The sequence below is a fragment of the Pteropus vampyrus genome, unplaced genomic scaffold (assembly GCF_000151845.1).
Source record: "Pteropus vampyrus isolate Shadow unplaced genomic scaffold, Pvam_2.0 Scaffold138, whole genome shotgun sequence".
In the NCBI taxonomy this organism is placed as follows: Eukaryota; Metazoa; Chordata; class Mammalia; order Chiroptera; family Pteropodidae; genus Pteropus; species Pteropus vampyrus.
In genome coordinates this window covers 665,051-690,329 of record NW_011888919.1, presented here as the reverse complement: position 1 = coordinate 690,329, position 25,279 = coordinate 665,051, and the positions used below count along the sequence as shown (strand labels likewise).

The 25,279-nt window shown below is 59.1% G+C and overlaps 1 protein-coding gene across 1 annotated transcript; it reads left to right on the top strand.

Annotated features, from left to right (window-relative positions):
- The first annotated feature begins 1,824 nt into the window (after nt 1–1,824).
- On the top strand, nt 1,825–22,989 carry PPP5C (protein phosphatase 5 catalytic subunit). Its single transcript, XM_011367910.2, has 13 exons — nt 1,825–2,042; nt 7,780–8,021; nt 14,853–15,000; nt 15,729–15,850; nt 17,759–17,824; nt 18,140–18,238; nt 19,089–19,194; nt 19,813–19,955; nt 20,109–20,196; nt 21,025–21,065; nt 21,152–21,330; nt 22,206–22,287; nt 22,474–22,989. The coding sequence occupies exons 1-13, from the start codon at nt 1,922–1,924 to the stop codon at nt 22,534–22,536; spliced, it is 1,500 nt and encodes a 499-aa protein (XP_011366212.1). The 5' UTR covers nt 1,825–1,921; the 3' UTR covers nt 22,537–22,989.
- The last annotated feature ends 2,290 nt before the right edge of the window (nt 22,990–25,279 follow it).

The window sequence follows — 25,279 nt, the reverse complement described above, 5'->3', positions numbered from 1 at the left end:
TGGGTGAAATGTTTCTGCCTCATGTGTGTTTCTTCTGGTTACTTCAGGTTTCTGTGTTCCTGCGTGTGGGAGGGGTTGTGACTTTTTTTTTTTTTTTGGTACCTGTGTGTACTTGTTTGGTGTTGTGATTCTGCATACATGGATAAGACTGTTTGACATATAATTCTGTGCACTGGTGTCTGTCTGTGTGACATGATTCTCTGTGTGTTGGGAGGGGCGTCTACAGGTCCATGTGCAGATGGCTGTGCCTGTTCTGTCATGCCTTTGTGTGTCACCCTCATAACCTTTCTCCTGTGTTTCACGAAGCGGTCTCTCCAAAGGACGAAAACCACTTTCAAGCCTTGGCATTCACTTCTCCCTCTGCCTCAAATGCCTTTCTCCCTTCCCCCTTCTCCTCACTTGTTTATTGCCTACTCATACTTTAGATCTCGGTTCAGACATCTCCTCCTCCAGGAAGTCTCCCCTGCTTGCTCCAGCTGGGTGAGGTCCTCCCACAGCATCCTGAGTCCCTTCGCTGTCCCCATCACAGCTCTAGGTACTCTGTCCCATTCTAAGTATTTATAATGGAGCGAATATAAAAAGTACTTCCTCTGTGTCACGTCCTCTGCCAAACACTTTACTCATGTGATCTTACAAACTCTCCTCTAATCCTATAAAATAGGCATGATTATCTCCATTCTACAGAGGATGAAACTGAGGTTCAGAGAGGATGATCACTTGCCCAAGGTCACACAGCAGGGAAGGGCTGAGATGGACTTGAATCCAGAATTCAAATCCATTATGGCAGCCTTCTCAAACACACACCAAAAAAATCTCAAAAATCTATTCCATAATGTGGGCTGCGGAGCATATAGTACAGTAGGAATTAAGAGCCCAGGAATTAGATGGGCTGGCTCTGCCACTTTCTTACTGAATGACCTTGGGCAAGTGCATTGGCCTCTGCAAATCTCAGTGTCTTCATCTATAAAATGGAGATGATACTAGTATATTCTAGGGTGATTGTTAGGTGAGGGGCGGGGCTCAGACTGCCACAAGGTTTGGGGGAGGCATAGCTTGTGCTTCTAGGAGAGGAGCCAGAGCAGAGCCTTAAAAGATTCGGTGCTACAGTCGGCAGGAGTAGAGGCTGAGGGCTTGGAAAGGTCTGGAAGGGTGTACAGTGTGTGTGGGTTGGAGCTGGGGGGGCAATCGAGCTTGTCCTGGGAGGCTGGCTATTCAGGGTCTCCTAGGTCATCAGAAAGCGTTTGAATTTTCTCCTAACGTCACCAAGGAGCTAGGGAAGGCTGCGGAAGAAGGGATGAGGCAGAAAGATGGTTCAACAAGCTTCTGAGCCCCGCTCAGGGCTAGGGGATCCAAGGCGCTTTCAGTTAATCATATGTTTGGACCTTTATTCTGTCGGTTTGAAAAATCACCCATTTTTCAGAGAGGGGTAACAGACCCTAGAGAGGTGAGGAGGATGCGGTCCAGGTCCCACAGGTAGCTGACAGTAGGGCTACTCTCCCAGCTCCGGTTCCGCGGTGGGCTCGGTGCCGCCTTGCAGAACAGCCAGCCACGAATACCAGCGACATCTGCGACCCACCCACTAACCCTAGGAGACCGCGGGAGATCTCACTTTAAGCTCCGACGAACTTGGGCCTCAGAACGTGACAACTCTGGGAGCCGGGGCCATTCCCCCCGCCGCGCGCCCCTTCTCGCTTTCCCCATTGGCTCATTCTAGGAAGGGCGACCTCTGGGGGCCCGCTGGTCACCTTGCTCTCCGCGCGCTCTGTGGCGAAAGGCCCCTGCGCAGGCGCGTGAAGGGCGCCTTCGCGGCCCGCGCTTTACGACACTGCGCGACAGCGGCGGCGGCCACCCGGCACTCCTTCGCGACGATTCGGCTGGGAGCCGCTGGCGGCTGTTGCCAGGGTGGGGGTCGCTTTGCGGCATGGCGATGGCGGAGGGCGAGCGGGCTGAGTGTGCTGAGCCTTCCCAGGACGAACCCCCGGCCGATGGCGCTCTGAAGCGGGCGGAGGATCTCAAGACGCAGGCCAACGACTACTTCAAAGGTGAGCTTGCCCTGGAGGGAGCGAGGCGGGGTGCAGAGCGGCCCAGGCTGAGGGGCGCCGGGCCCCGCGCGGAACCATGGCAACGCGGAGCGGCAGCCTGGGCGCGGGCCAGGCACGACCAAGTGACCGGGCGTGGGGAGGCCCAGGATGGCGCTCTCCAGGGGCGACGGGCGGTGGCGGGGGGGGCGCTTCTGAGAGGAAGGGTGATACCCAGGAGTAGTGGACCGAACGGATGCTGCCGCTGATAAGGGCGCTACCAAGTGTGTGGTGGGGGGAGGGGGTCGGCGACAGTGAGGGCTCTACCAAATGTGAGACCCCGAGAGATGCTAGCTTATGGCGAGACCTGAAGAGAGCGCTACCAACTCGTGACACGGGGCGGAGGACTGATGCGCTGCCAAGTCGGGGTTAGCGGGGACAGCCCCAATAGAGTAGGAAGTCGTGGGGATGGGGAATAGATCATTAGAATGGAAGGCCAGCGAGTAAGAGATTTGGGGGTTACACGAGGAAAAGGGACGTGTGGGGGACCCTGGGAGTAGAGGTGGCGGAATCCCATGAAGAGTATGACTTAGGATCTTGAGACAGAGAAAGGTGTGGGGGCACCCATTCATTCATTCATTCATTCAGCATGTTAATGGAGCCGCTGCTATGTGCTAAGGCCCGTGCTAGACTCTGGGGCTGTGGCAGCAAATGAGACAGATGCAGCTCTGCCCTTACACAGCTTGTAATTTAGCAGAAGAATCAGACATTGAGTAACCGCACAAATAAATAAAATATTTAGAGGTCGTGGTGAGCGCCTTGAAGAAGCCCTAACAGGGTGTGAAGTAGAGAGCGGCCCAGGCTGAGGGTTGGGGGCTACTTTCGATCGGTGGTCAGGGAAGGTCTTAGAAGAAGGAGATTAAGTTGGGGAGAATTGGAGAAGAGCGTTCCAGGTGGGTGGAGCCGCAGAAGCCCCGAGGTAGGACAGGAAAGGGACTGGTGTGGCTGGAAGTTGAGCCAGTTAGCGGGGAAACCAATACAAGATGAGCTTGGGACAGGGGGCCGGATGTAGGGGTTCGTAAATCATTGCAAAGACCGGTTCGGATCTTACAGCCTTCCGAGAAGAGACGCTGGGTAAATAGATGAGCCGGGCCGGGGCTCCGAGGAGAGGAATTTGGACACGATCAGCCTATGGATGGAATAGAACATGCTAGGAATGGATGAGGTCACCTAGGAAGAGAAAGGGGCCTGGGACGGAATCTTGAGGAATTCTGATGTTTAGAACAGGAGAGGAAGAGGCTGGGGAGGGGTGGTCAGTGGAGTGGAAGGAAAAGTGTCAGGAAGGAGGAGGGAGGAGAGTGCTTCTAGAAGGAGGGGCTGTGTCCTGGGTCACGGGCTGCCGAGGCGAGCACCGAGCTCCATTGCATTTGGCTGCACCAGTATTGGTGGTGCCTTGACAAGAGCGATCCCTGGCGAATGTGGGAAGGCACCGGCGAGCGAATGGCAAGTGCAGAAGCAAATGTTGAGAGCAGCGTTTCGAGTATTTTGGTTCAGAACGCGGAGGGGGGCGCGTGGAGAAATGGGGGAGGAGGCTGCTTTCTTGTTAAGGATGGAAGAGTCTAAGAATATGGTTTGATAGAGGGAGAATTGATTCTACAGGGGAGAGGGGAGATTCGCAGCCACAAAGCCCTGGAGCAGGTGGGGGAGGGGCAATGGATGGAGCCAGAGCCCCAGGGAAGAGGTGGCCTTCGGTGAGAGTTCAAAGAGTGGCAAAGTTAGGTCAGGCTGGGGCAATGAGGTAGAGCTGGCAAGTGGCGGGGCTGGAGGTAGTGCCCTGAGGGCCAGGTCAGGGAGTATGGCTGTCATCCTGGGGGTGGTAGGAGGCCATGGGCAGGGCATGGTCTCGTTAGTGTTTGAAATGGCCCCCCAGCTGCCTTGCAAGATGAGACGCGAGGGCCGGACTGGAGACGGGGCAGGGGACTGGAATGGTGGGCAGGCGAGAGGTGGCGGTGCTGCCGACCCGGCTGAAGAGACAGACTGACTCCAGAAACGGCTCAGAGAGGAAGGCGAGTGGCCACCTGCAGCGAGGGAACAGGGAACTCCAGGCAGGAAGAGCAGATGGCAAAGGCCCAAAGTCGCACAGAGCCGCGGAGGAGCGTGGGGCTGGCGAGTAAGAGGCAAGACGAGCAAGTTCATGGCGAGGCTCATGCGGAGCCTGAGCTTGCTGCTGAGGATTCTGGGGCGTCGCGGATGGTTCTGAGTAGGGAAAGGATGGGGTCAGCTTTGTGCCTCCAGAGGGGCGGGACTGGAGGCTGGGAGACCCAGGAGGAGGCTAGGGTAGCAGCTCGGGCAGGAGAGGATGGAGAGACGGACGTGAATGAGTAGATTTGAAAGATGTTCAGGAGGCTGACTTGACAGAACACAGTGACCACCTGGCTTTGGGGTCTGAGGGACCAGGAGGCGCCCGGGACAAGGCCCAGTCTCCAGCTGGGGGTTGGCATGGAAGGTGGGATCGTCCCCAAAATGGGGCTCAGGAGGAGCAGCAAATGTGGGGGGTGATGTTGAGGTGACGTAAGAATTCTGGGAAACAGTAAGCCATTGGGAGGGGTTCCTTACTCCCCAGGACCTGGGGTCCAAGCTCTCAGGAGCCCCGGGGCTGGGCGGGCTGCCAGAGGTCCTGGCATTGAGCTGGCACAGAGGAGAACGCCCTCTGGGGTCCAGGCCCCTCTTTGTGGCAGGCAGCGGCAAGCACAGAGCCCTAGCCTGGGGGCCTATGGGAACAACAATAAAAAGAATAATTACAGCTCCTTTTAATTGCGCCCCTGTGGTGGCCAGGTACACCGCTTTATTGGCTCCTCCTTGGGGCACCGGGAGGCAGGTAGCAGCAGTCCTGTTTGTTTTAATAGAGGAAGCTGAGGCTCAAAGAAAAACCACTTCCCCAAGGTCAGAGCGTGTGAGCGGCGCAGCCGGATATCCCCCTTCCTTGCCACGTGCTCGGCTGCCACGCTCAGAGGCCTAACCTGAGCCGTCCGGGCTCCCGGCAGTGGAGGGGGACCTCAGGGCTCAGAGGATCCCCACCCACCTTTCCCCCGTTAGACTGGATTACTTCTCTGAGCAGAGCCTGGTCCCTGACGTTGTTCAGCTCTTTTCCCTTCTGTCTGGGCCTCGTCACCCCCTTTCTGTAAAACGGGAGGGGTTGTATTTAACCCCCAAGGAGGCCCCCGGGTCTGAGAGTGTGTAGACCTGTTTAAGAGCTCAGGCTGCCCACGTTCAAAATCTCGTTTGTTCTTCTTCCCCACCGTGTGACCTCTCTGTGCCTCAGTTTCCTCCTCTCTAAACCGGGGACTGTCTTGAGGATTGAACGAGCTCATATTCGTAGATCACGGGGAACAGGGCTGGGATACAGTGCCCTTCGGCAGATGGTGAAGCACGGGTCCCTCCCATTTCCTCTGCTCCATTCTCTTCTTCCCCTCACTTAGTCATTCGTTCACTTTTGTGAGCGTCTGCCGTAGCCGCATTCCCTACATGAGTTCATTCAGCCCTCACAGCCACCCAGGGAGGCGGGGCCGACTGTGACTCCGCATTCAGACGAGCAAATCGAGGCTCGGGGAGGGGAGTCTGTTGGCCTGAGGTCTCGTGGTCGGACCCGCAGAGCCCCATGTCAGGCTCTCAGACACCAGGCTCCCCACCCCATACGAGAGGGTACTCAAGCAGCACCTCTCCCGTCTGGAGAGCTGGCCAGCGGCCCCTGGAAGTCCGCCAGGAGGCTGGAAGGAGTCCTCGAAGGCGCTGGCATTCCAGGGAGGGTCGGTCAGATTCGGGCTGCCTCGTTCTGCCCCTGCTTGTTTCTGGGAAGTCCTGGGCCTGCCCTTCGGGCTCACAGCCCTGGGGGAACACACCCAACACCTGATGGTGGCAACCCAGAATGGGCAGGGCTGGGTAGGGGAGCCCGAGGCATGGGGCAGCCCAGAGGGGTGCCCGATCCAGCCTGGGGGTCAAGGAGGGCTTTCTGAAAGAGAGGACGTTGAGCCAGTTGAAAGATTGCCAGATGCTGGCCTGCAAAAGGAATCATCGTTCTGTTGTTCCTGGCCATCTCCCCAGGAACTGGCGGCTTCTCCTTTCTCTAGTGTTGGTCGTTCGGTCAGCCTTGTCTGTCTGTCTGTCTGTCTCTGTCTTCATTTCCTCCTTCACACATCCACTCAGGGACCGTTCAGGGAGTTAGGAACCCTCTTCCACTCCTCATCCTCCAGGCCTCAGGTCAGACATCCCCCTGACCGCCCCAGCCCTGAACACTCTGGGTCATCACTTTCTGGAGACAGATCTGGGTGTTGTCCTTCACTCCCCCACCGGACTGTGAGCCCCAGGAGGGCAGGGCTGAGGAGTGATGTGTCCCCAGACATGGCAGGGGCTCAGAGAAGTAAGACAGACAGGGCCCCTGTCCTCACGGGGCTCAGGTTGAAATTGGGGAGGTGGATTATAAGCAGACAAAACAAAAAAATCTGATCGCTTATCAGGTGGCTCTGGAGAAAAGTAAAGTGGGAGTTAGGGCAGGGGTTCCCATTTTAGGCCGCGTGTTAGTAGGACTCCTAGAAACTCAAGTCAGGAGGGGTATGTAAGTTGCCCAGGGATGGGGCCCAGGCCACCTGTCCTTGTGCCAAGCTTCCACCCAGAAGCTACCTGACATGGAGGCTTAGAGTGGGAGCATTGGGTTTTGGCCTGGCTCAGAATCCCTGCCTGCCACTTGCCGTGTGACCTCGAGCATGGGCCTTCCTTCTCTGAGCCTCAGTCCCCTCATCTGGATAGTGGGGCTGATAATAGTCATCCTCAGGGTTGCTGGTGAGGGATTCGTAGAGTCGCATGTGACAAGAGCCCCGTGTGGCAAGCTTGGTCTCCTGCCTGTGAAACGGCCACGTGGAAGGGGTCCAAGCCTGGCTCTGTAGCTATAGACTGGGTTTTTGACCTTGAACAAGACCTCATGACTCATCTGTAAAGTGAGTACCAGACGGTGTTGGTGCTCCGGAGACGGGAGGATTCCACGGGTCGAGACGTGAAATGCAGGGCTCAGCCAAAGCTCACTTCAAATAAAATGCTCCTCCTCCCCTTGGCCAAATAGCACATCCTGCTGCTCCACACTTAGAACGTCAGTGTCCAGACCTTGCTGTGGCCATGGCCTTCAGGATCGGTCCTGCCAGCCTCCCCTAACTTACTCGCCTCCCCTCGCCCAGGCCTTTGCACCTGCCGTTCCTGCTGTCGGGAACGCCCTGGTTCGTTGCTTCCTTTGGCTCCTGGCTGATAGGTCCTCTTCTCCTCGAGGCCTAAGAAGGCTCCTTCTTCCCCACTTCCTGTTCTCCTACCAGGTCCCTTCTTTGGACTCGTTTATTGCTTTGGGGGCTAGACAGCGAAGGGGCTCAGAGCAGACTCGCATGTGCTGGGTCACATGTCAGCTCTGGCACTCAGTAAGATGTCCTCTCGGGCACGACGAGGAGTCAGGAAGACCCTCCTGAAGTCCCGGACTGGGGCCTGGAGCGGGAGGTGGTTGGGTGGGCAGGTGCGTGGAAGTGACCTCAGGTCCTGGGGATTCGGACCTGAGAAGACGAGGACAGGGGAGGGGGGCAGACCGAAGAGACATTTCTGAGCTCAGCCGTGGACCTTGGTTTCCCCATCTGTAAATGGGGAGACCAGGCCAGCACTCAGCCGAGGGCCTGTTCTTGCTGGGTGACGACAGCCCGGCCTCATGCCACTTCCTCCTCCATCTCCACAGCCAAGGACTACGAGAACGCGATCAAGTTCTACAGCCAGGCCATCGAGCTGAACCCCAGCAATGCCATCTACTATGGCAACCGCAGCCTGGCCTACCTGCGCACCGAGTGCTACGGCTACGCGCTGGCCGATGCCACGCGAGCCATCGAGATCGACAAGAAGTACATTAAGGGCTACTACCGCCGGGCCGCCAGCAACATGGCACTGGGCAAGTTCCGGGCCGCCCTGCGCGACTACGAGACGGTGAGCCGGGCCTCGGGGTGGATGGCCAGGGCCTGTGGGTGGGCTGCGGAAGGACGGCCTCGTGCGCGTGCCTGGAGCGAGGAGGCTGGGAGCAGGTCACTCACGAATTTACCCAGCACCCATTCGTGCAAGTGCCGCTGAGGCCCCTTGGCCTGAAGCCAGCTGCCGGGGTTCGCATCCTGGCTCTGCCGTCTCTCACTTGGTTACCTGGACATGTCACCTGGCCTGTCTGTGCCTTCTTTTCCACATCTGTGGAAATGGGGAGAACAGTAAGACCTGCCTCTATGGATTGTCATGAAGAATAAATGAGTTTCTGCTTTTGGAGCGTTGAGAGCAGATCCTGGCGCGTGGTCCGTGTTCTGTGACAATGAACCGTCAGGATATCATTGTTGGTGAATAAGAGCCACACTGGCCTTCTTCTGGTGGGGCTTTGAATTCCGAGTAGGGCAGGAAACAAACCTGTGCCGCTGGCCAGGTAAACGAGGTCAGTGCAGGTGAGGATATGTGCGGGCAGAGTGTGGAACAGGGCGATATGCTGTGGACAGTACACGGGGCTGACGACGGAGGGGACCTAGAGCATGGCGGGAGTTCAGTAGTTCACACTGCCATCGCCGTGACTCCTGGCGGTGGTGATGGTGGCAGGGACTGGCAGAGCGCAGGTCCTGACGCCAGGCAGGGCCTCCGGCCTGCGCAGTGACTGGCCGATGAGTCGGCGTGAGCCCCGTGAGGTGGGGACTGTGGTTCACCCCCGTCGTACGGAGGAGGAGACTGAGGCCCAGGGTTTAGTCACCCGCCCACTAGCAAGCAGCTGGCACGTTGGAAGGGTGGCAGGGCTGGGCTTTGAACCCCGGCGGCCCGGCTCCCCTGCTCAGAGTTCGCTCCTCGAGCGTCGGGGTTTCGTCTGTTCTGTCGGTTGGGGCGATGCCCGGCGGGGGCTCAGTCACTGTTTGTGGAATGAACTCTCACACACGCCCCCTCCCTCCTTCCACTTCAGTCACACGCGAGCAGCTTAGCAGCTTCTGTGGTGTGGGGGGGGGCAGCCAGGGGAGCCGAGAGCCACAGGCTGCAGTTGGAGGGTGCCACGTGGGATTGCTGGGCTGGCTGGAGCCAAGCCCTGGGCCAAGGGACGCCTCTGTCCGGGTGGGGCACAGGTGCAGAGGAGGGGGTAATTTAGAGACAGGTGAGGTGGAGGGGGCTGGGGTGCCACCCAATAGGACAGAGGAAGGAACAGGACAGGGTCCTTACCCGCCTGGGCTCCTAAGCCGTTCCCCGGCCAAACCTCGCCCCTGTCCTGGTGTCCTCATCTGGAAAATGGTGGCAGGAATAGCCCCGTCCTGGTCGCCATGGGGCTCTGCTGGAGCCATGTAAGTGAGGGTTGCTGGGGCTGGAGAGCTCAGTGATGAGTATTCCAGGAGGACAGAGCGGCTCGGACGGGGACAGAGCTGCTTAGGGCTCCAGTGGGGTGGGGGCCTGGACGGGGGGCAGGAGGTGAGAAGGGCCAGGAGCATGGGTGCGCTGCAGGGTCTTCCATCCCCCGGCTGCGAGAACACCTCTCCCTGGGGTATGGAGAGGGCTTGTCACGGCCCTGCCCAGTGTGGGGCTGCGGCAGTCACTTCCAGCCGTCTCATGGATGTGCCACATCTGAGCTTTGCCCCAGGCCTCGAGAATGCCAGGGAGGGCTGTGGGAGGTCCACAGCCTTTAGGGGACCGGCCTGAGGCGGGGCCACACGCAGCATTTAAATTGTCACGGCCCATTTCCCTATGGGAGCCCTGCTAGCAGCACTGGGGGTCCCCACGTGAGCCTGAGACCCTTGCCCACCTGGCCTGGGTCTGGCCCACCATTGCCAGCCAGCCACGCGCCCGCGAGCCATCCACCCTCCCCTATTCTGACACGTCTCTTCAGGCTCCGTGGACACAGGACGGAGGGGCCGGGCCCTGGGGCAGCTCCCCTTCCAGAGTCTGCCTCCGACCCTCCAGCCGTCTTATGACATGCTAGAGGTTCACAGGTGACATGCACAGGCCCCCCCTTAGATCATGGCATCCTGGGGGCACCCTGAGACGTGACCTTGGTTGAACAAACGAGCCCAAGGCTCTGCAGCCTGGGCCCTCGTCAGCCTGTTTCCTAATCCGCATGCTCACTGTGGGCCCAGCTCTGTTGTGAGCTCTTTACGTGCATGAATTCAACCCGTTTAATGGAAAGGAAACCGAGGTCTAGAGAGGGGGAGCCCCTCCTCCAAGGTTGCCCCGCAGAGAAGCGGCAGAGCTGGGACTTGACCCGGAGTCCGTGCTCGGCGCTGTCCGTGGGCTCTGCAGTCAGTTTAATGGCTTGAGACCCACAGCTGCCTTCATCAAATGGAACAGAGAAGGGAAACAGCTCACCGTTTGCAGGAGGTGGTGTGTACCGCGTGAAGAACTCTTTTCTGTTCACGTGCATGTAGAGGTTCGCCGTGAGTGTGTTTCTTACCGACTCACGATCGGAAAGTCCACCGGTCGCCGGCCCGGTTGGACGCAGCCGCTGCAGGTCCAGGGCCGTGGTTCTCCGACCTCCGTGTCCTCGTCCGTGAAGGGCGGGGAGCAGGAGGGCCAGCCCCGGTGTCCGTGCGCAGATGAAATGAGGTCAGTGCGTTTGGAGCGGGGCCCACCCCCGCCTGGCACTGGGCGACCTTTCTCCTAGGGATGTCGGGGGAAGAGCCTGAGGCTCTCAGGAAGCACTGTGTGCAGGGGCCAGGACCTCGTTGGGGGTCCGGGAGCTGGGGGTGTCTCCATTCTGCTCCCCCTCCAGGGCCAAGCCTTGGACCCTCAGTGGGAACTGAGCCCCGCTCTCCACCGGTCCTTGTTGAATATCCCCACTGACCTCGTCATCTCCGAGTTAATCCTTTCGGGGGGCCCTTGCTTCAGGATCCCCCACCCCTTTATTGGGTCCTTTTCTGAGGTGACCCACTATGTTCTTTCCTGTCTGTGGTTGCAACTCGGGCGGTCACCGGGCCCAGGCCGGATCTGGAGGACTCCTGCCCTGCTGCCCCTTCTGGGGTTCGTCGGGCCTGGTTTGTAATACAGTTTGCACGTGGGCTTCTCCTTGCAGCCGAGCCCCCCACAGCCAGGTCGAAATGCGTTTGCCTTGTGAGCCCGTGTGTGAGCCCGTGCGCGAGCCCGTGCGCCGGGGCGTGGGTCAATGGTGGTAGCAGGAGTCGGGTGACACCCAACAGCGTGTATTCTGGGCCGTTGCGACCCTCACGCCGTGGGGCATGTCATCCCTGATGTACAGATGAAGAAACTGAGGAACAGAGACTACATCGCTGCCCCGAGGTCCCATAGCCAGGAAGTGACAGCCTGGTGCCAAAGCAGGCTCCCGGCCACAGGACGTGTGCTATGGCCAAAAGTTTCCTGGCACAATGTTCGCCATTAGCTCAGGCAGCATACGCCAGTGGTCCCTCTTCTGTTCCATTATCAGAAGAATGTAATCCACTAGAGGGTCTCAGCCTGTGGGGCAAAAACCCTGGTGTCGTGGCTGAGCCGTCCCAGCGCACTGCCACCCTGGGACCCCGGCTCCCCTCCAGCCGTCTGGGCTGTGTCCGTCATCTGTACATTGTGGATCAACACGGTGCCCCCCGCACATTGCCATGTGGGTCCCCCGAGGTCAGGAGCACTCAGCGTGGGGCTAGTCCCTCACCCTCAGTTCCAGACTCAGGCTATTCTGAAACTCACAGTTGTTCTAGTAAGTTCGTGCCACTCATTTGGTGGCAGAATCTCACCTCCCATGTGGTGTGACTGGAGGTTTTGTGGCAGAAACGGGAGTGAACGTGATGACCAGGTGCCACTCAGATCCGCTGGGGTGTCACATGGCGTAGAGCATGTGCACGGTGTCACCTTTCTAAAACTCCGAGAATTCCCGATTCCCAAACCTGCAGTCCCCGTGGCCACAGCAGGGATCGCGACCCTGTATGGTCGTTTGGGCGATTCGAGCAGTGTAGTCATTGCCCGGTAGCTCTCCCGGCTGAGACACCTCTTTGTAAAAGCAGCTTTTCATCTTGAGAGCACTGCAGTTGTGGGAAGTAATACAGAGATCCATTCTCCCAGTTTCCCCGGCGGCAAACTGCATAAAACCACCATCAGAAGACTGACACTATACGGTCCCGACGCCACTTTGTAAAGAAGAGCCCAGCACTAAGTTCTGGCCCAGTGGGCCTCGGCTCCTGAAGGACTGGCCAGGCCCCTCCGGTCGGGAGCCAGTGACCGTCCCCAGGAGCAGAGCCTGGCAGGGCCACTCCTGTCTCGGCCAGCTGTTGAGTCATAGCAGCCACCGCAGGCCCGGAAATGAGCGCTGGCTTGTGTCTAGGCCCTGCCGTGGGTCCAGTGGTGATTCTCACAGGGGTGCTGGCACCCTCCTCACCTTTAGAAGCGGAGGGAGACTCGAGAGGTGTGGCCGCCTGCGTGGAAGGCCTGCATTCAGACCCCAGAGGCCTGACCCCAGAGCGGCACCGAGGACCACGACCCCATAGAGCCCGTCCCTCTCCCTGGAGGATGTCCGGGGGTGCTGCGGGGACAGCGGCCGCGGGCAGGGAGGGGAACGCGTCTCAGCGTGCGAGGTGGGAGTCGGGAGCCCGGTCAGGGAGAGGACGGAAGCTGGCTTCTTGGGTTCCTGCTGTAGCCTCTCTGGGCCTCCGTTTCCTCGTTTATCAAATGGGAATTGTGATGGTAACTCCACGGAGAGCTGCTTTGAGGATGAAATGAGCAGGTCAATTGCTTACAACAATGTCGGGGACATAGTCCTCAGAAAATTAGCCACGTGTCGTTGCTGCTTCTGCCCGCTACTGCTCCCGCTCCTCTCCCATGTCGTCAGGGGTTGTCCTCGTCCTCCGCCCCAGCCTGTGAGCTCTCTGGGCACAGGGCACTGGGCCCATCCGTCCACTCGGGGCATCATTCATGCTGGGACGCGGCCTCTGCCCCGTCCTTGGGGGCCACCTTCTGGTGGGGAGGAGCAGTGCCGGGGTTGGCCAGGTGATCCAGAGAGCCCGGGAGGGTCCCTGACCCTGCCTGGGGATGGGAGGGACCTGGAAGAGGAGGGGCTAGAAAGGACTTGGAGGTGGGAGGAGGCGTCTGGGCCAGGGAGCAGCCTGCTCAGGGCCCGGAGGTGAGGGAAGCCGGTGCGTGTGGTGACTCGGGGGGTTCACCTGGCCGGGCGGTGCTGGCCACGCAGAGGAAGCGGCCCCCGCGGGCCAGGCCGTGGTGGTCTGGACTTCCTCCCAGGGCGCAGACGCCAGGGGACTCCAGGGAACGTCTGGCACTCCCTCCCTCTCAAGCCTTGCATCACAGCCACACCCCAGGTGGAGCCACCTGGCAGGGTGCCCTAGCCAGAGCCTGCCCATACAGCAAGGAAGCCATCGCTGGCTGAGAGCCAGCTTTCTGCCACCCCTCCCGGTCCGCATACCCATTCCTAGGGTGGGTGAGCCACACTGACCCTCAGGGAGCCTCCGAGCAGGCTTCTGATTCACCCCGCCAGGCCGTCCACCAGGTGGCGTCCCCACCCGGAGGGCCAGCCCTGACACCACCCCTCTCTGCCCAGGCCCAGGAGCTGTGGCGGCACTAATAACAACAGCAGAAACAGTTGTAGATAACTGTCTGAAGCTCAGAGGGCGAAGTCGCGTGCCCAAGGTCACACAGCAAGCGAGCAGCAGAGCAGGAATCGGAACCCAGCCCTGCCTGCCTCTGCGCCTGCCAGATCAGTTTGCGGGAAGCAGGACAGAAGGTGGAGGGGGTGGTGGGCTCGTTTTACTGAGGACTTACTTTGTCCCGAAGCGAAGCCACGTGCCTTGCTTCGCGTGCGCTGCTTTCATCAGCACGGCAGCCTGTGAAAGGGGCCCTGAGGAGCAGCCGACGCTCGCGGCACTGACGTGGGGTGGGCCCTGCCTGGTGCCGCTGCGCACGCCTCGCGAGTGTTCACGCGCCAGCCCGCAGAGCAGCCCGCGGAGGCGGACGCTGAGCACTCCCGTCTTACAGGGCAGGAAACCGAGCCACAGAGAGGCAGACCTGCTTGCCCAGGGTTACTCAGCTGATGACTGGGGCTGGGATTCGAGCCCAGGCAGCCGGGCTCTATGGGCCACAGTCTCCAGCTCCCTTCAGAGAAGGAAACTGAGGGGAGTCGTTTGTCCTGGGTCTCCCCAAAAGCCCAAGGTTGAGCAAGGGACACCACTCAGCGCTGGCTATGCCCGCCGAGCCCTGTGTTTGTCACTTATACCCAGCAGCCCTGGCAGGTGGAGCCCGTTATTCGCCCCCTCCCCCAGTTTTATAGATGAAGAAACTGAGGTTCAGGCAGTCTGAGTCATCCAGCAAGTCCCTGGCCCTTTGGCCGCATCTGGGCTGTTAATCGGGCTTTAGACCCAGCGTGTCCTGTCCTGTCACACCAGCCACTGTGGCACTGCCTGTAACACCGGTGCAGTGTGCCCCGGCCTGCCTGGTTCTGATGACAGACCCGAAGCTGAGCACGGGCTCCACAGGCCGTTCTGTTTCAGTGATGGAGCTGAGACGAATGCAGAACGCCTGCGGGGGTCACCGCACGTACTCCTCGTACTCCTCGCAACAGCCCCGTGTGGGCCGCTCCGTTAGGTCTGGTTTGGGGACACAGAAACTGCGGCCCGGAGGTGAACCTGCCCAGGATTGCGCCACCAGTGCGGCCCCAGGCAGCCTGGCTTCAGCACTCCCTGAGCCCAGGACTGGGCAGCCCGTGGGCGGCTGTGGCATCCCCACCTCCTGACTGCTCTGCACCCCTGCTTGGTCCAAGGTTGATGTCCCCTCCTCCCTCCCTTCCTTCCCTCTGCCCACCTGCCTGCCCAGGTGGTAAAGGTGAAGCCCCACGACAAGGATGCCAAAATGAAATACCAGGAGTGCAACAAGATCGTGAAACAGAAGGCCTTCGAGCGGGCCATCGCAGGTGACGAGCACAAGCGCTCTGTCGTGGACTCGCTGGACGTCGAGAGCATGAGTGAGTCCGGCTTGGGTGCCCCGCCGTGCCCAGCCCCAGGCATTCCGCCTCCTTGCATGGCCTCTCCATGCCCTGTGTACACTCGGGGTGAGGGGAAGGGGGTTGGCAGTGGCCCCGGTCCCTGTCGCCAGTCCACTGTCTGTTGTTCCCCTACTGGCATTCCTGGGATCTCCAGAGCCGGGAGGTGTGGGTGAGCCCCTCCTCCTCCCGCCCGGGCCTAGCTCCCTGCTTCTGTGCCAGCGGCCCACCCCCTGGCAGTAGCACCCCCCCTCGTGGGCCTCCCGTGTCTGATGTGTCTCCCGGTCGTCGAGGTGCTCAGGGATTCATTCATCCCACAGACCGTGACAGAGCGCCTGCGGTGTGCCAGGAACTGTTCTAGGCACTGGGGGCCCCGCCGTGAACAGAACAGCCCCTGCCCTCGTTGAGCTCTCCTTCCAGCAGGGAGAGAGATGATTAACTAGCCAGCAAATGAGTTACAGTGTTGGGTGCTCTGAGGCCCGGGAGGCGGAGGGGCGAGGGGCACGAAGGACGGGAGGACTTCAGAGCAGACCTGGGCGGGAGGAGCGGGCTGAGCCGGGAGGACCTGGCGGGGGCAGAACCCGCTCTTGCTCCATCCCCACCTCCCCCTGAGTGTGCAGAGCCGCGTCTGCCCCACGCCCGGGAGCCAGGCCCCTCTTCCCACCCTCAGCGGCAGCGGTCACTGACTCGTTCCCCCATTCACGCACCAGCCATCGAGGACGAGTACAGCGGGCCCAAGCTGGAGGACGGCAAAGTGACAATCACCTTCATGAAGGAGCTCATGCAGTGGTACAAGGACCAGAAGAAACTGCACCGGAAATGCGCCTACCAGGTAAAGTGCCTGTCAGGCGCTGCGCACGCCCGTGACCCCTGGACCGCAGCACAGTGCCCGCGGTGCCCAGCTCAGCCGCAGCGCAGGTCGGGGAGGCAGGTGGTCATGGTAGTTAGCTGGCGGTGTGCGGGGCACTGTGAACCCTTTACTTCTGAGACTGTATTTTTTTATTCTTAGTATTTCAGCTTGGTTCTTTGACACTTTTCATCTCTCTGCCCTGTATGTTCACGCGTGTTGTCTCCCTGTTCACTAGATCCTCCAACACATTTATCAGAGTTATTTTAAAGTCTCTGATAATTCCACCATGTGGGTCATCTCTGGGTCTGCCTCTGTTGTCCGTTCCACATGCCTCTTAATTGTTTATTACACTGTGAAAGAGCAGTAGAGACTGAGATCAGTACAAATCCCTGCAGAAGCTGCCGGGCCTTGGCCGCCCAAGCAGCGGTGCGGGCACCTGGCTGACCCGCACGTCGGGGCAGCGTGTCTGGAGTTCGTCCACTGCGGCTTAAACGTATGCGCAGTGGACTTGGGCTCCCACAGCAGAGCTTGGGCTGCCGGCGGTGTCCTTATGGTCTGAAGTCTCCAGCTTCCAGAACCGCGGGAGAGCTGATGACCGGGCCCATCTCCAGATGCTCGGGTGCCAGGGCATTGTCCGTTCTGCAGTCTGACCCCTCCCTTGGTGCCTCGGGAGGTCTCTGGCCTGGGCCTCGACTTCTGAGAGTCGGCGGACGGGGGCAGAGGTGGCCTGCGGCTGGGGCTCCGTGGGGCTCTCATCTGCCACACCGGCCCGCACCCCGCACGGCCACGCTGCCGAGCTGACCAGGATGAAAGCAGTCAGCCTCTCCCCACAAGGGAGGGCCCGTCGCCATCTACAGTCGGATTAATTTAGATTTCTTTGCATCCTCAGCTCTCAGATTGCTTTTTAACTTTGATTTTGTTGGGGATTTGGCTTGTTCCCATCATTAGGGCAAGAGTGACAGTCTTTTATGACTCTCTATGTTCTCACCAGAAGTGGACATCACCTACTTTATAACACTTTATTTTTCCCCAGCTTTTTATTTTGAACATTGTCAAACCTACAGCGAAGTCAAAAGAACAGTACGATAAGCATCCGTATACTGCTCACCTAGATTCACCGAAGCTGTTGACGTTAACTTTGTCTTTCCACACGTACACGCGTGCGCACGTACACTCCCACTTTTTTCTTTTTTTTCTTTTTCTGAACCACTTGAGAAATTGCGTCACAACCTGCACCCCCTAAACACAGGGCACTCTTTTGCATAACTACAGCTCAGTTGTGAAACCTTAGAAATTTACCACTGATGTGACAATACTGACTGATGCAGACAGCCCGTGGGTCATCTGTGAAATCTGCAAACATTGCCAAATACACCTGGCATCGTGACGATCATCTTCGGTTAGTAAAAACTAACGTTACCTGCATTTCCAGACGAATGTTTTAATTTTACCGTTTTCTTCAAAAAATCCTTTTTTAGCGATTTCTTTATACTCCAGAATCCATTGGAGGATTAAATACTGTATATGACCTGCCTCGTCACCTCTTTTCATCTAAAACGTTCTTAGGCCTTTTGGGGAGACTCTTTCGTGACACTAGCGTCAGGCGTGTCCAGGCCAGCTGTTTTTTAAAACGTTCCACATCTGGATGCTTTCTTCATGATGCTGATGATTTTAAGAGAAACCAAGACTCGGTTTTCATATGAAATAACACTGATATTTAAATGCCACGGAGACCTCTCAGGTCACAGTTTGGGGAACACCTCTGGCCCCCGCCGGCACCCACCTGTGTGGCACCCCTGCTCTCTCCGCCCCTCACTCCGCATCTCCCGGTCAGGTCAGGGTAGGGACAGCCCCCAGCCCATCCCACTCACAGCCCGTCCTGCCTTCCAGATTCTGGTACAGGTCAAAGAGGCCCTCTCCAAGCTGAGCACGCTCGTGGAAACCACGCTCAAAGAGGTGCGTGCTGCGGGGGCGTGCGGGTGGCCGGGCTGCGGGCCCCCTGGGTGGGGCGGGGCCGCGGAGCTCAGACACTCACAGGCCCACCTGGCGTGGTCTGTCTCCCCTCTCCCCCCACCTCGTGTCTGTCCCCCAACTTCCCTCCTCTCCTGGCCTCTCGGTCTCTGTCCCACCCTCTTCATGTCTGTGTCCCCTGTCTGTGTCTTTGCATGGTCCTCTCGGTCTGCTGTGACCTCTTGCCCCTCTCCTCCCCCCTGCCCCCTCCCCACGTCTCTCTCTGGGCCCCTCCCTCTCCGGTGGCCTCTTTTCTTCCAGACAGAGAAGATTACAGTGTGCGGGGACACCCATGGCCAGTTCTATGACCTCCTCAACATATTTGAGCTCAACGGTTTACCCTCGGAGACCAACCCCTACGTATCCTTCCTCGGGAGAGCAACCCCCCACCTGGATTTGGGGGAGGAGCTTCGGCAGAGAAAAGGGGCTGGACCTGGGGAAGGAGAGGCCTGAGCACTAACTTGCTCAGGCGCCTGGATGTGGTGGAACGCATGCCAGCCTTGTGCCCCAGGCTCCGGGGTGCGGACAGGCCAGCGCTGGTCCCCATGTGCCGTGTGACCAGAGCAGGTAGCTCAGGCTCTGGGCCAGCTTCTCTTCATCTTGAAACTGGGAGCTACAGGATCCTAAGCACTGGCAGCTGGCACTGGCCACGCCTGGGCTCCTCCTGGCTTTGCCACTTCCCAGCTATGTAACAATAGCAGGTTACTTCATGCTCGGGGTATCAGTTTCCTCATTTGCAAAACGAGGATTAATAATAGGGCCTGCCTCGTTGGGTTATTGAGAGGGGTTAATACGTATGATGTGCTAAGTTGCCCACAGTCTGTATAAGTATTTATTTGCTGGTGGTGTTAAGATACTTGCTTGATAAATGGCCACCGTTTGGTGCACCAGGCCTGTGCAATGTTGGGGAGGAGGGTCCGCGTCCCATTTCCCCTGTGGCTTTAGACCTGTATTTGGAGAAGAGCAGAAACAGGCTGAGCTCCTAGTGTCTCTCCTCTGCCATCAGCTTCCCTGAGAAATAGGTGAGGTTGGGGACATCAGTACATCCGACTGAGGCTCAGGGAGACCACGCTGCTGGGCCAAAGCCACGCAGCGAGCAAAGGGGCAAACGCCGGGCCCAGCAAACCCTGCAGCTGTTGGGGGCGGTGCCCACAGCCGTGGGGCGGAGCGGGAGGGAGCGGCCCCGCCTCTGGTTTCCTTAGCAGCGCAGATATTTAATGGCGACTTCGTGGACCGCGGCTCCTTCTCTGTAGAAGTGATCCTCACCCTTTTCGGCTTCAAGCTCCTGTACCCAGATCACTTTCACCTACTTCGAGGTGAGCGGAGAGGCAGCAGGGTCTGGGGTCCGTGTGGGGCCCTGGGCGGGGCGTCGCCTTCCCCTCCCCCAGCCCCCACTCTCCTGTGAAGCGGGGCTGCGAGTATTTAAGTGAGTACCAGCTGAGGTGTCGGACAGTCCAGACTCAATGGACACGGGGTCCTGGGCAGCTTCTGTGCCTGCTCTAGGCCCTGGGAGCCCTGGGAGGAGGAAGGAGGTTGTGTGGGGGACACGGAAGCACAGCATGGGGCCAGCCCGCAGCAGGTGCTCTGCAGTGAGCCTGTCTCTTATGTCAAGACCTCCCTTCTTGGTTTTTCCAGCCTGGAAGGGATGGCAGGCCCTCCAAAGAGCTGAAGGCCCACTCACGGTGGTTTGGGGCCGGGGCCATACTGAACCCAGGCCTCAGCCACTCCCGTGGCAATTAGTACAGGCCTGGGCCTGTGGCCAGGTGCTGTGCATGCCTCTCAGCCTCGTGCTCCTCCAAGACATGGACTGAGCACATTGTCTGCACCTCGTCCGGTTTCTGTGAGGGGCCACGGAGCCGAAGCGTGATTGTCACTGGCTTGGGGTACCCAGGCAGTGGGGAGCTGAGGTTTCTCTTTGTCCTGCTACTGGCCAGGCAACCATGAAACGGACAACATGAACCAGATCTATGGCTTCGAGGGCGAGGTGAAGGCCAAGTACACGGCCCAGATGTATGAGCTCTTCAGCGAAGTGTTTGAGTGGCTCCCACTGGCTCAGTGCATCAATGGCAAAGTGCTGGTGAGGACAGCAGCCGGGACCCCCTGGGTTCCCCTCCCCCACTCACCACCCAGAGGGGCCACACGTGGGCAGGTGTGCTGGTGAGTCGAGTTGGAAGGTCGGGGTATGGCTGGCACCTCCCCTCACACACCTGTCCCCACCCCCAAATCCCAGATCATGCACGGGGGCTTGTTCAGTGAAGACGGCGTCACCCTGGACGATATCAGGAAGATCGAGCGGAATCGGCAGCCCCCAGATTCAGGTGACCGTGGCGGACCGGGTGACAGCCCCTTCCTTCCCAAGGCCTCAGCGTCTCCAGTGGGGAGAAGCAGCCTGGACTCTCCTGAGCAGCTGCGATCTCGGCCCTGTCCCAGATGGGCTTTGCGCCCTTGGCAGGGACAGCAAAGCTGAGCCTCAGTTGCCTTAACAGCAGCCTGGGTCAGTGCATCTCCCCCATGGGGCCATGCTGGCATGGGAGCATTAGCGTCCAGGGCCTGGAGCACACCTTAGCCATTTATTTGTGAGTTTAGCTCCCGACCCCTGGAGTGATGTACTGGGACTCCCATTCCAGTGACCAGGACAGCAGAGTAGTCACACCTGTGCATGTGCACATGTGTGTACACAGTGGGAAGTGTGGAGGGCGTGGGTAGGGTGGTGGTGACAGGCGGTCTGGGGATGCCACACTACAGCTGACATGGAAGAAGGAGGAGGTACCTGCCATTCAGAGCATCCCGGGCAAGCACAGGGTGTCCCAACGTGGTGGGAGTGGGGAGATAGCTGGGCGGTCGGTGGTTGCGAGATGAGCAGGGAGGTGCTTTAAAGGGGTTGACAGGGCCAGACCCTGGCGCCTCAGGCCTGGGTGAGGAGCTTGGTCTTTGTTCGCAGGGCAGTAGGAGCCACAGAGGGCTCTGGGCAGGGACAGAGGGGAAGTCGTCAGGGCTGGGGCAAGCTCAGAAGCCTGTCTTACGTGTCCCAGGCCCCCTCTGCCGTAGGTGGCCCCCGCTCAGCCCTCCCCGGTCTGGGAGGTGGGCTGTGAGCACGCGCCCCAGGCCGGCGGGCCAGCCCCTGACGTTCCCCTCTTCCTCTCCAGGTCCCATGTGTGACCTGCTCTGGTCAGACCCGCAGCCACAGGTCAGTTTCCCCAGGGGCCATGGCCGGCAGGTGTGGGCAGGGGCTTGAAGATGGGGACAGGCACCCTGAGCTCCCTGTCTCCCCAGAACGGGCGCTCGGTCAGTAAGCGGGGCGTAAGCTGCCAGTTTGGGCCCGACGTCACCAAGGCCTTCCTGGAGGAGAACCACCTGGACTACATCATCCGCAGCCACGAGGTCAAGGCCGAGGGCTACGAGGTGGCGCACGGCGGCCGCTGCGTCACCGTCTTCTCTGCCCCCAACTACTGGTGTGTCCCCACTGCCCCCACACAGCTGGGCTTCTCTCCCCAGCCCACGGGTTTTTACTTTTTATAATAGAAAATTCCAAAGATACGAATGCCCACATGCTGTCACCCAGGTTCAGCAGTTACCTACTCAGGCCGGTCTGTAGCCCTGACCGCCCCACCCCCACCGTGGGCAATGCACGCAAGTCCTGGACGGTATCTCTTCCGTGATACCCCATGTGTCTGAAAGAGCAAGCTTTTCTCTGTAACCATAGTACCACTGTCACAGCTTCCAAAAAGGTCACCTGACCCCAGCCCAAATTCTGCTTCCCACACCTCATAAATGTCTCCTTTCAGTTGATTTCTTCCAAGCAGGACCCCAACAAGGGCCACATTTTCGGTCTTCACAGTCCCTGTCCCTTGCCATTTTTGTTGAAGAAACCAGGCCCCTTGTCCAGCTGACTTGCCTGTGCTCTGGGCCAGGCCGATTCCATCCTCAGGGGATGTTCCTCTGTCCCCTGTGTCTCCAGGGGGGTGGGGGCCGGGGCCTGGTCAGGTTGGAGCCTAGGTCTTAGCATGAGGCCTTCTGGGGGCTGCGTGTGCCCCGCCCACCCTGTCTCCTGCCTCCCTGCTCCTGTGCCCTCTCCCTCGGCTCCCACCTCATCCTCATTCCCCTCACCCCGCTCCTGCCTGCCCCCCGACCTCTTCCCTGATTCCTCTCCCACTGCGGACTGTCCATCCTGTGTCCTTGACTCTCCACCTCCATCTCTGTCAGTGTTTCCCATGGGCTCTGTCCCGTCATCTCTCCACCTTCCTGCCATCCAGGCTACCCCTCTGGTCTTCCTCCCCACTCCCTATGCCCTTCTGCCCAGCCCCTGACTGGCCACTCTGCCCTGCAGTGACCAGATGGGGAACAAAGCCTCCTACATCCACCTCCGGGGCTCCGACCTGCGGCCTCAGTTCCACCAGTTCACGGCAGTGGTGAGTCCCTGATCCCCCGACCCCCCGACCCGGGGAGGAAGTGGCCGCGGGGCCCGGGCCGAGGGTGGTGTGCGCCGCACATGACAGCTGGGGGATGTGCTGCTGTCTGCATCTGGCGCTGACAGACTCCGCTGAAGTCGCCCCGTCTTTGTGTTTGTCCCTGTCCTGTGTGTGTCGGGTTCGCAGCCTCATCCCGACGTCAAGCCCATGGCCTACGCCAGCACGCTGCTGCAGCTGGGGATGATGTGAGGCCGGCACGGCAGGGTCCCTGCTCCCCGCCTGATCCCAGGCCCGGCCCAGGGCAATGTTGGACCCCCTTTTACTTTGTAAAGTTTGTATTTATTCCCCTTTAGGTTTGCAGAGGGGGTGGGGGGCTGGCCAGAGGGTCTGCTCCCTGGACAAAGAAGAAGGAGGTGGAAAGGTTGAGGTTGGGGCACTATCCGGGCATTTTGGAGGGAGGCCTGCCGTGGGGCAGGGTGGGGCCAGCGGCTACCCCGCCCCCTCGTTTGCATGGCCCCTCCCCCACTAAAGCAATAGGGCCCCGCCATGGGAAGACCCCAGAAAGGAGGGTCATCAGGGAGGCCTCGCCTGCAACCCCCTCCTGGCAGCCCTGGGGTGGGGCTAGGCTGGGGCTCACCCCCTTCCCCAGCTATTTTATGTCTGTAATTAAATATGTTAAAATAAAGTCATTATTGTAAGTCAGCTTGTCTCAGATGGTGGAGCTGCCAGAGCTGCTCGGATTGGGGTGACTATTAGGAGATCCGGAGAGGCGGGGGAGCCCACAAAGCCACACCCCCTCATCTCCCATCTCTCCGGGGCCAGCTCAGGGCAACCAGCTGGGCAGCCCCTGTGTCCGGCGGTCATCACAGTCTCAGAGGAGATTCTGCCACCCGGATCTGAGAGTCCCCATCGGCAGCGCGTGACGCACGTGGAGCGGCCACACGCAGGTTGGGCGGGTGAGGCCGGCCCAGCGCAGAAGCTGGCAGAAACGCTGTCCATGGGCAAGAGTATGCGGGGCCTGCTGGGTGCCCACCTGCCCTGGGCACTCACGGCCCGTGGGGCAGACCCCGGGCAGACCCCGCGCCGCCGGCCCCACTTCGGTTTTCACCTCACCCAACAAAGCAGGCACTTCCACCCGCCAAGGAAGACCAGAGGGCTTCCCACCTCCCCGCCGCTTACGCGCCATCAGGCGCTGATACGGGGTCCCATTTAGGCTGTTCAGCCTGGCCTCGGCCCTCCGGGGAGATTCCTGTTTTCGAGTCTGAGTGCTCCTGGACCCACGCCTGTCCGCAGTGATGCAGACCTGGGGGGTCGCTTCCCCGCGGTTGATACTGGATGGAGGGGGGATATTTTGCCACTTTTGGTTACCCCCACCCCGCCCCGCCCTGTCCCCTGGCCCGAAGCGAGGGGATCACAGTTCTAATTCTGTGTAGGCGTTCAGTGAGGCCGGCAGGCAGGCAGGCTCCCTTCCTTAAAGCAAGTGGATGTTGCAGGAAGCGGGGTCACCCTTCTGGGGGCTGTGCACTGGACTTCAGCGTGTCCTAAGGGAAGGCGGCGGGAGTCCCAATGGCCAATCCCATTCCCTGCCTGTGAGGAGGAAGTGTTCTGAGGGGCCCTTCAGACCTGCACATGCAGTGCAGCCAGCTGAGAAGCCGGGTGCCGTGGTCGTCACTGCGCCTGCAGGAGCCCCCAAGCCCTCTTCGCGCTCAGTGATTTGAGGTGGCGTCAGCCCAGGCCAGCTCTGCTCCTTCATCGGGGTTTCCTCAGGGTCTGTGTTAGCTCCGTGTGTGTCTAGCCACCGCGATGTCACACGTCTGCGTCCGTGTCCTCAGACAGCCAGCTACAGCCGCACCTACAGCCGTCCTTACCTGTATCTCCGTGCACATCTGTTAGTCTCCTGGGACAGCCGGGACAAACCGGATGGCTTAAAACCACAAAAATCTGTTCTCTCACAGTCCTGGAGGCCCGCAGTCCGGAATCGAGGTGTCAGGGCCATTGGAGGGCTCTAGGGCAGAATCCTTGCTCCTTCCAGTCTCTTGTGGCCCTTGGCGTTTCTCAGCTGCAGCCTCCGCTTCCAACCGTACGTGGCCTCTTCCTCTCCCTGCCTGCTCTCTGGCTCTTGACACTCGTTGAATTTAGGGCCCAGATGAATTATCCAGGATGAGGTCATTTGAGATCCTTAATTACATTGGCAAAGATCTTTTGTCCAACTGAGGTCACCATGCAGGTTCCAGGGCTTGGGTTACGGTGTGGATATATTCTTTTTCTTGGGGATGGGGGTCACTGTTCAATCCGCTCTATGCATTTAAGTCTGTATCAACTTCTGTATTCTTATCTGTATATCCAAATATACACTTATGTCTATATCCACATCTCCAGCCATATCCTCATCCATATCTACATCTGTATATCTGTCCATACCTACAGATAGCCTCATCTCTATCTGTATCTACATCTATACTCATCTGTCTCCTTATTTACCACTAATTATAACAGTTATCTATAGGTAACAGGTAATAAGCACATCACCAAATAACAACGGAAGTTATCTTATTTCTGGTTGAAGAATCCTAGCTGATGTTAATTTTTTTTTGTTTTACATTCAAATGCTTGGTATATCTCAGCATATATTTTATAATGGAAAATATTCCTCTGTTGAGGAATACAGGAAAACCTTCGCTGTGTCTAAAACGGACCTCATTCTCTCATTTCCAGCCTCCTCTCCTGCCCATCTCGGCCTCCGTGTCCTTTCTTTCACCTGTGGCGGGGTCCTGGCCTTGTCCTGGTCCTTCCCTCCCTCTTCCTTCCTTCCATATAGTGCTCTAGACAGCGGCCCTCGCATCTTCCCTGCGTTTGCCCAGGCGGGGTTCAGCCTCTGCCACCCTGGCCGAGGCATCTTTTCCAGGTTGAGGGTTAGTGGTGCCCTTTTCCTGTTCTAGACAATTCCATGGCCCCCGGTGTCCTCAGGATAAACCCTAACAGAGCCCACTGG

Coding starts and splice junctions, on each gene's coding strand:
- PPP5C (XM_011367910.2), top strand. CDS start 1,922: ATGGCGATGGCGGAGGGCGAGCGGGCTGAGTGTGCTGAGCCTTCCCAG. Junction 19,195..19,812: donor TCACTTTCACCTACTTCGAG/GTGAGCGGAGAG, acceptor GCTACTGGCCAG/GCAACCATGAAACGGACAAC. Junction 21,066..21,151: donor GGTCAGACCCGCAGCCACAG/GTCAGTTTCCCC, acceptor CTGTCTCCCCAG/AACGGGCGCTCGGTCAGTAA.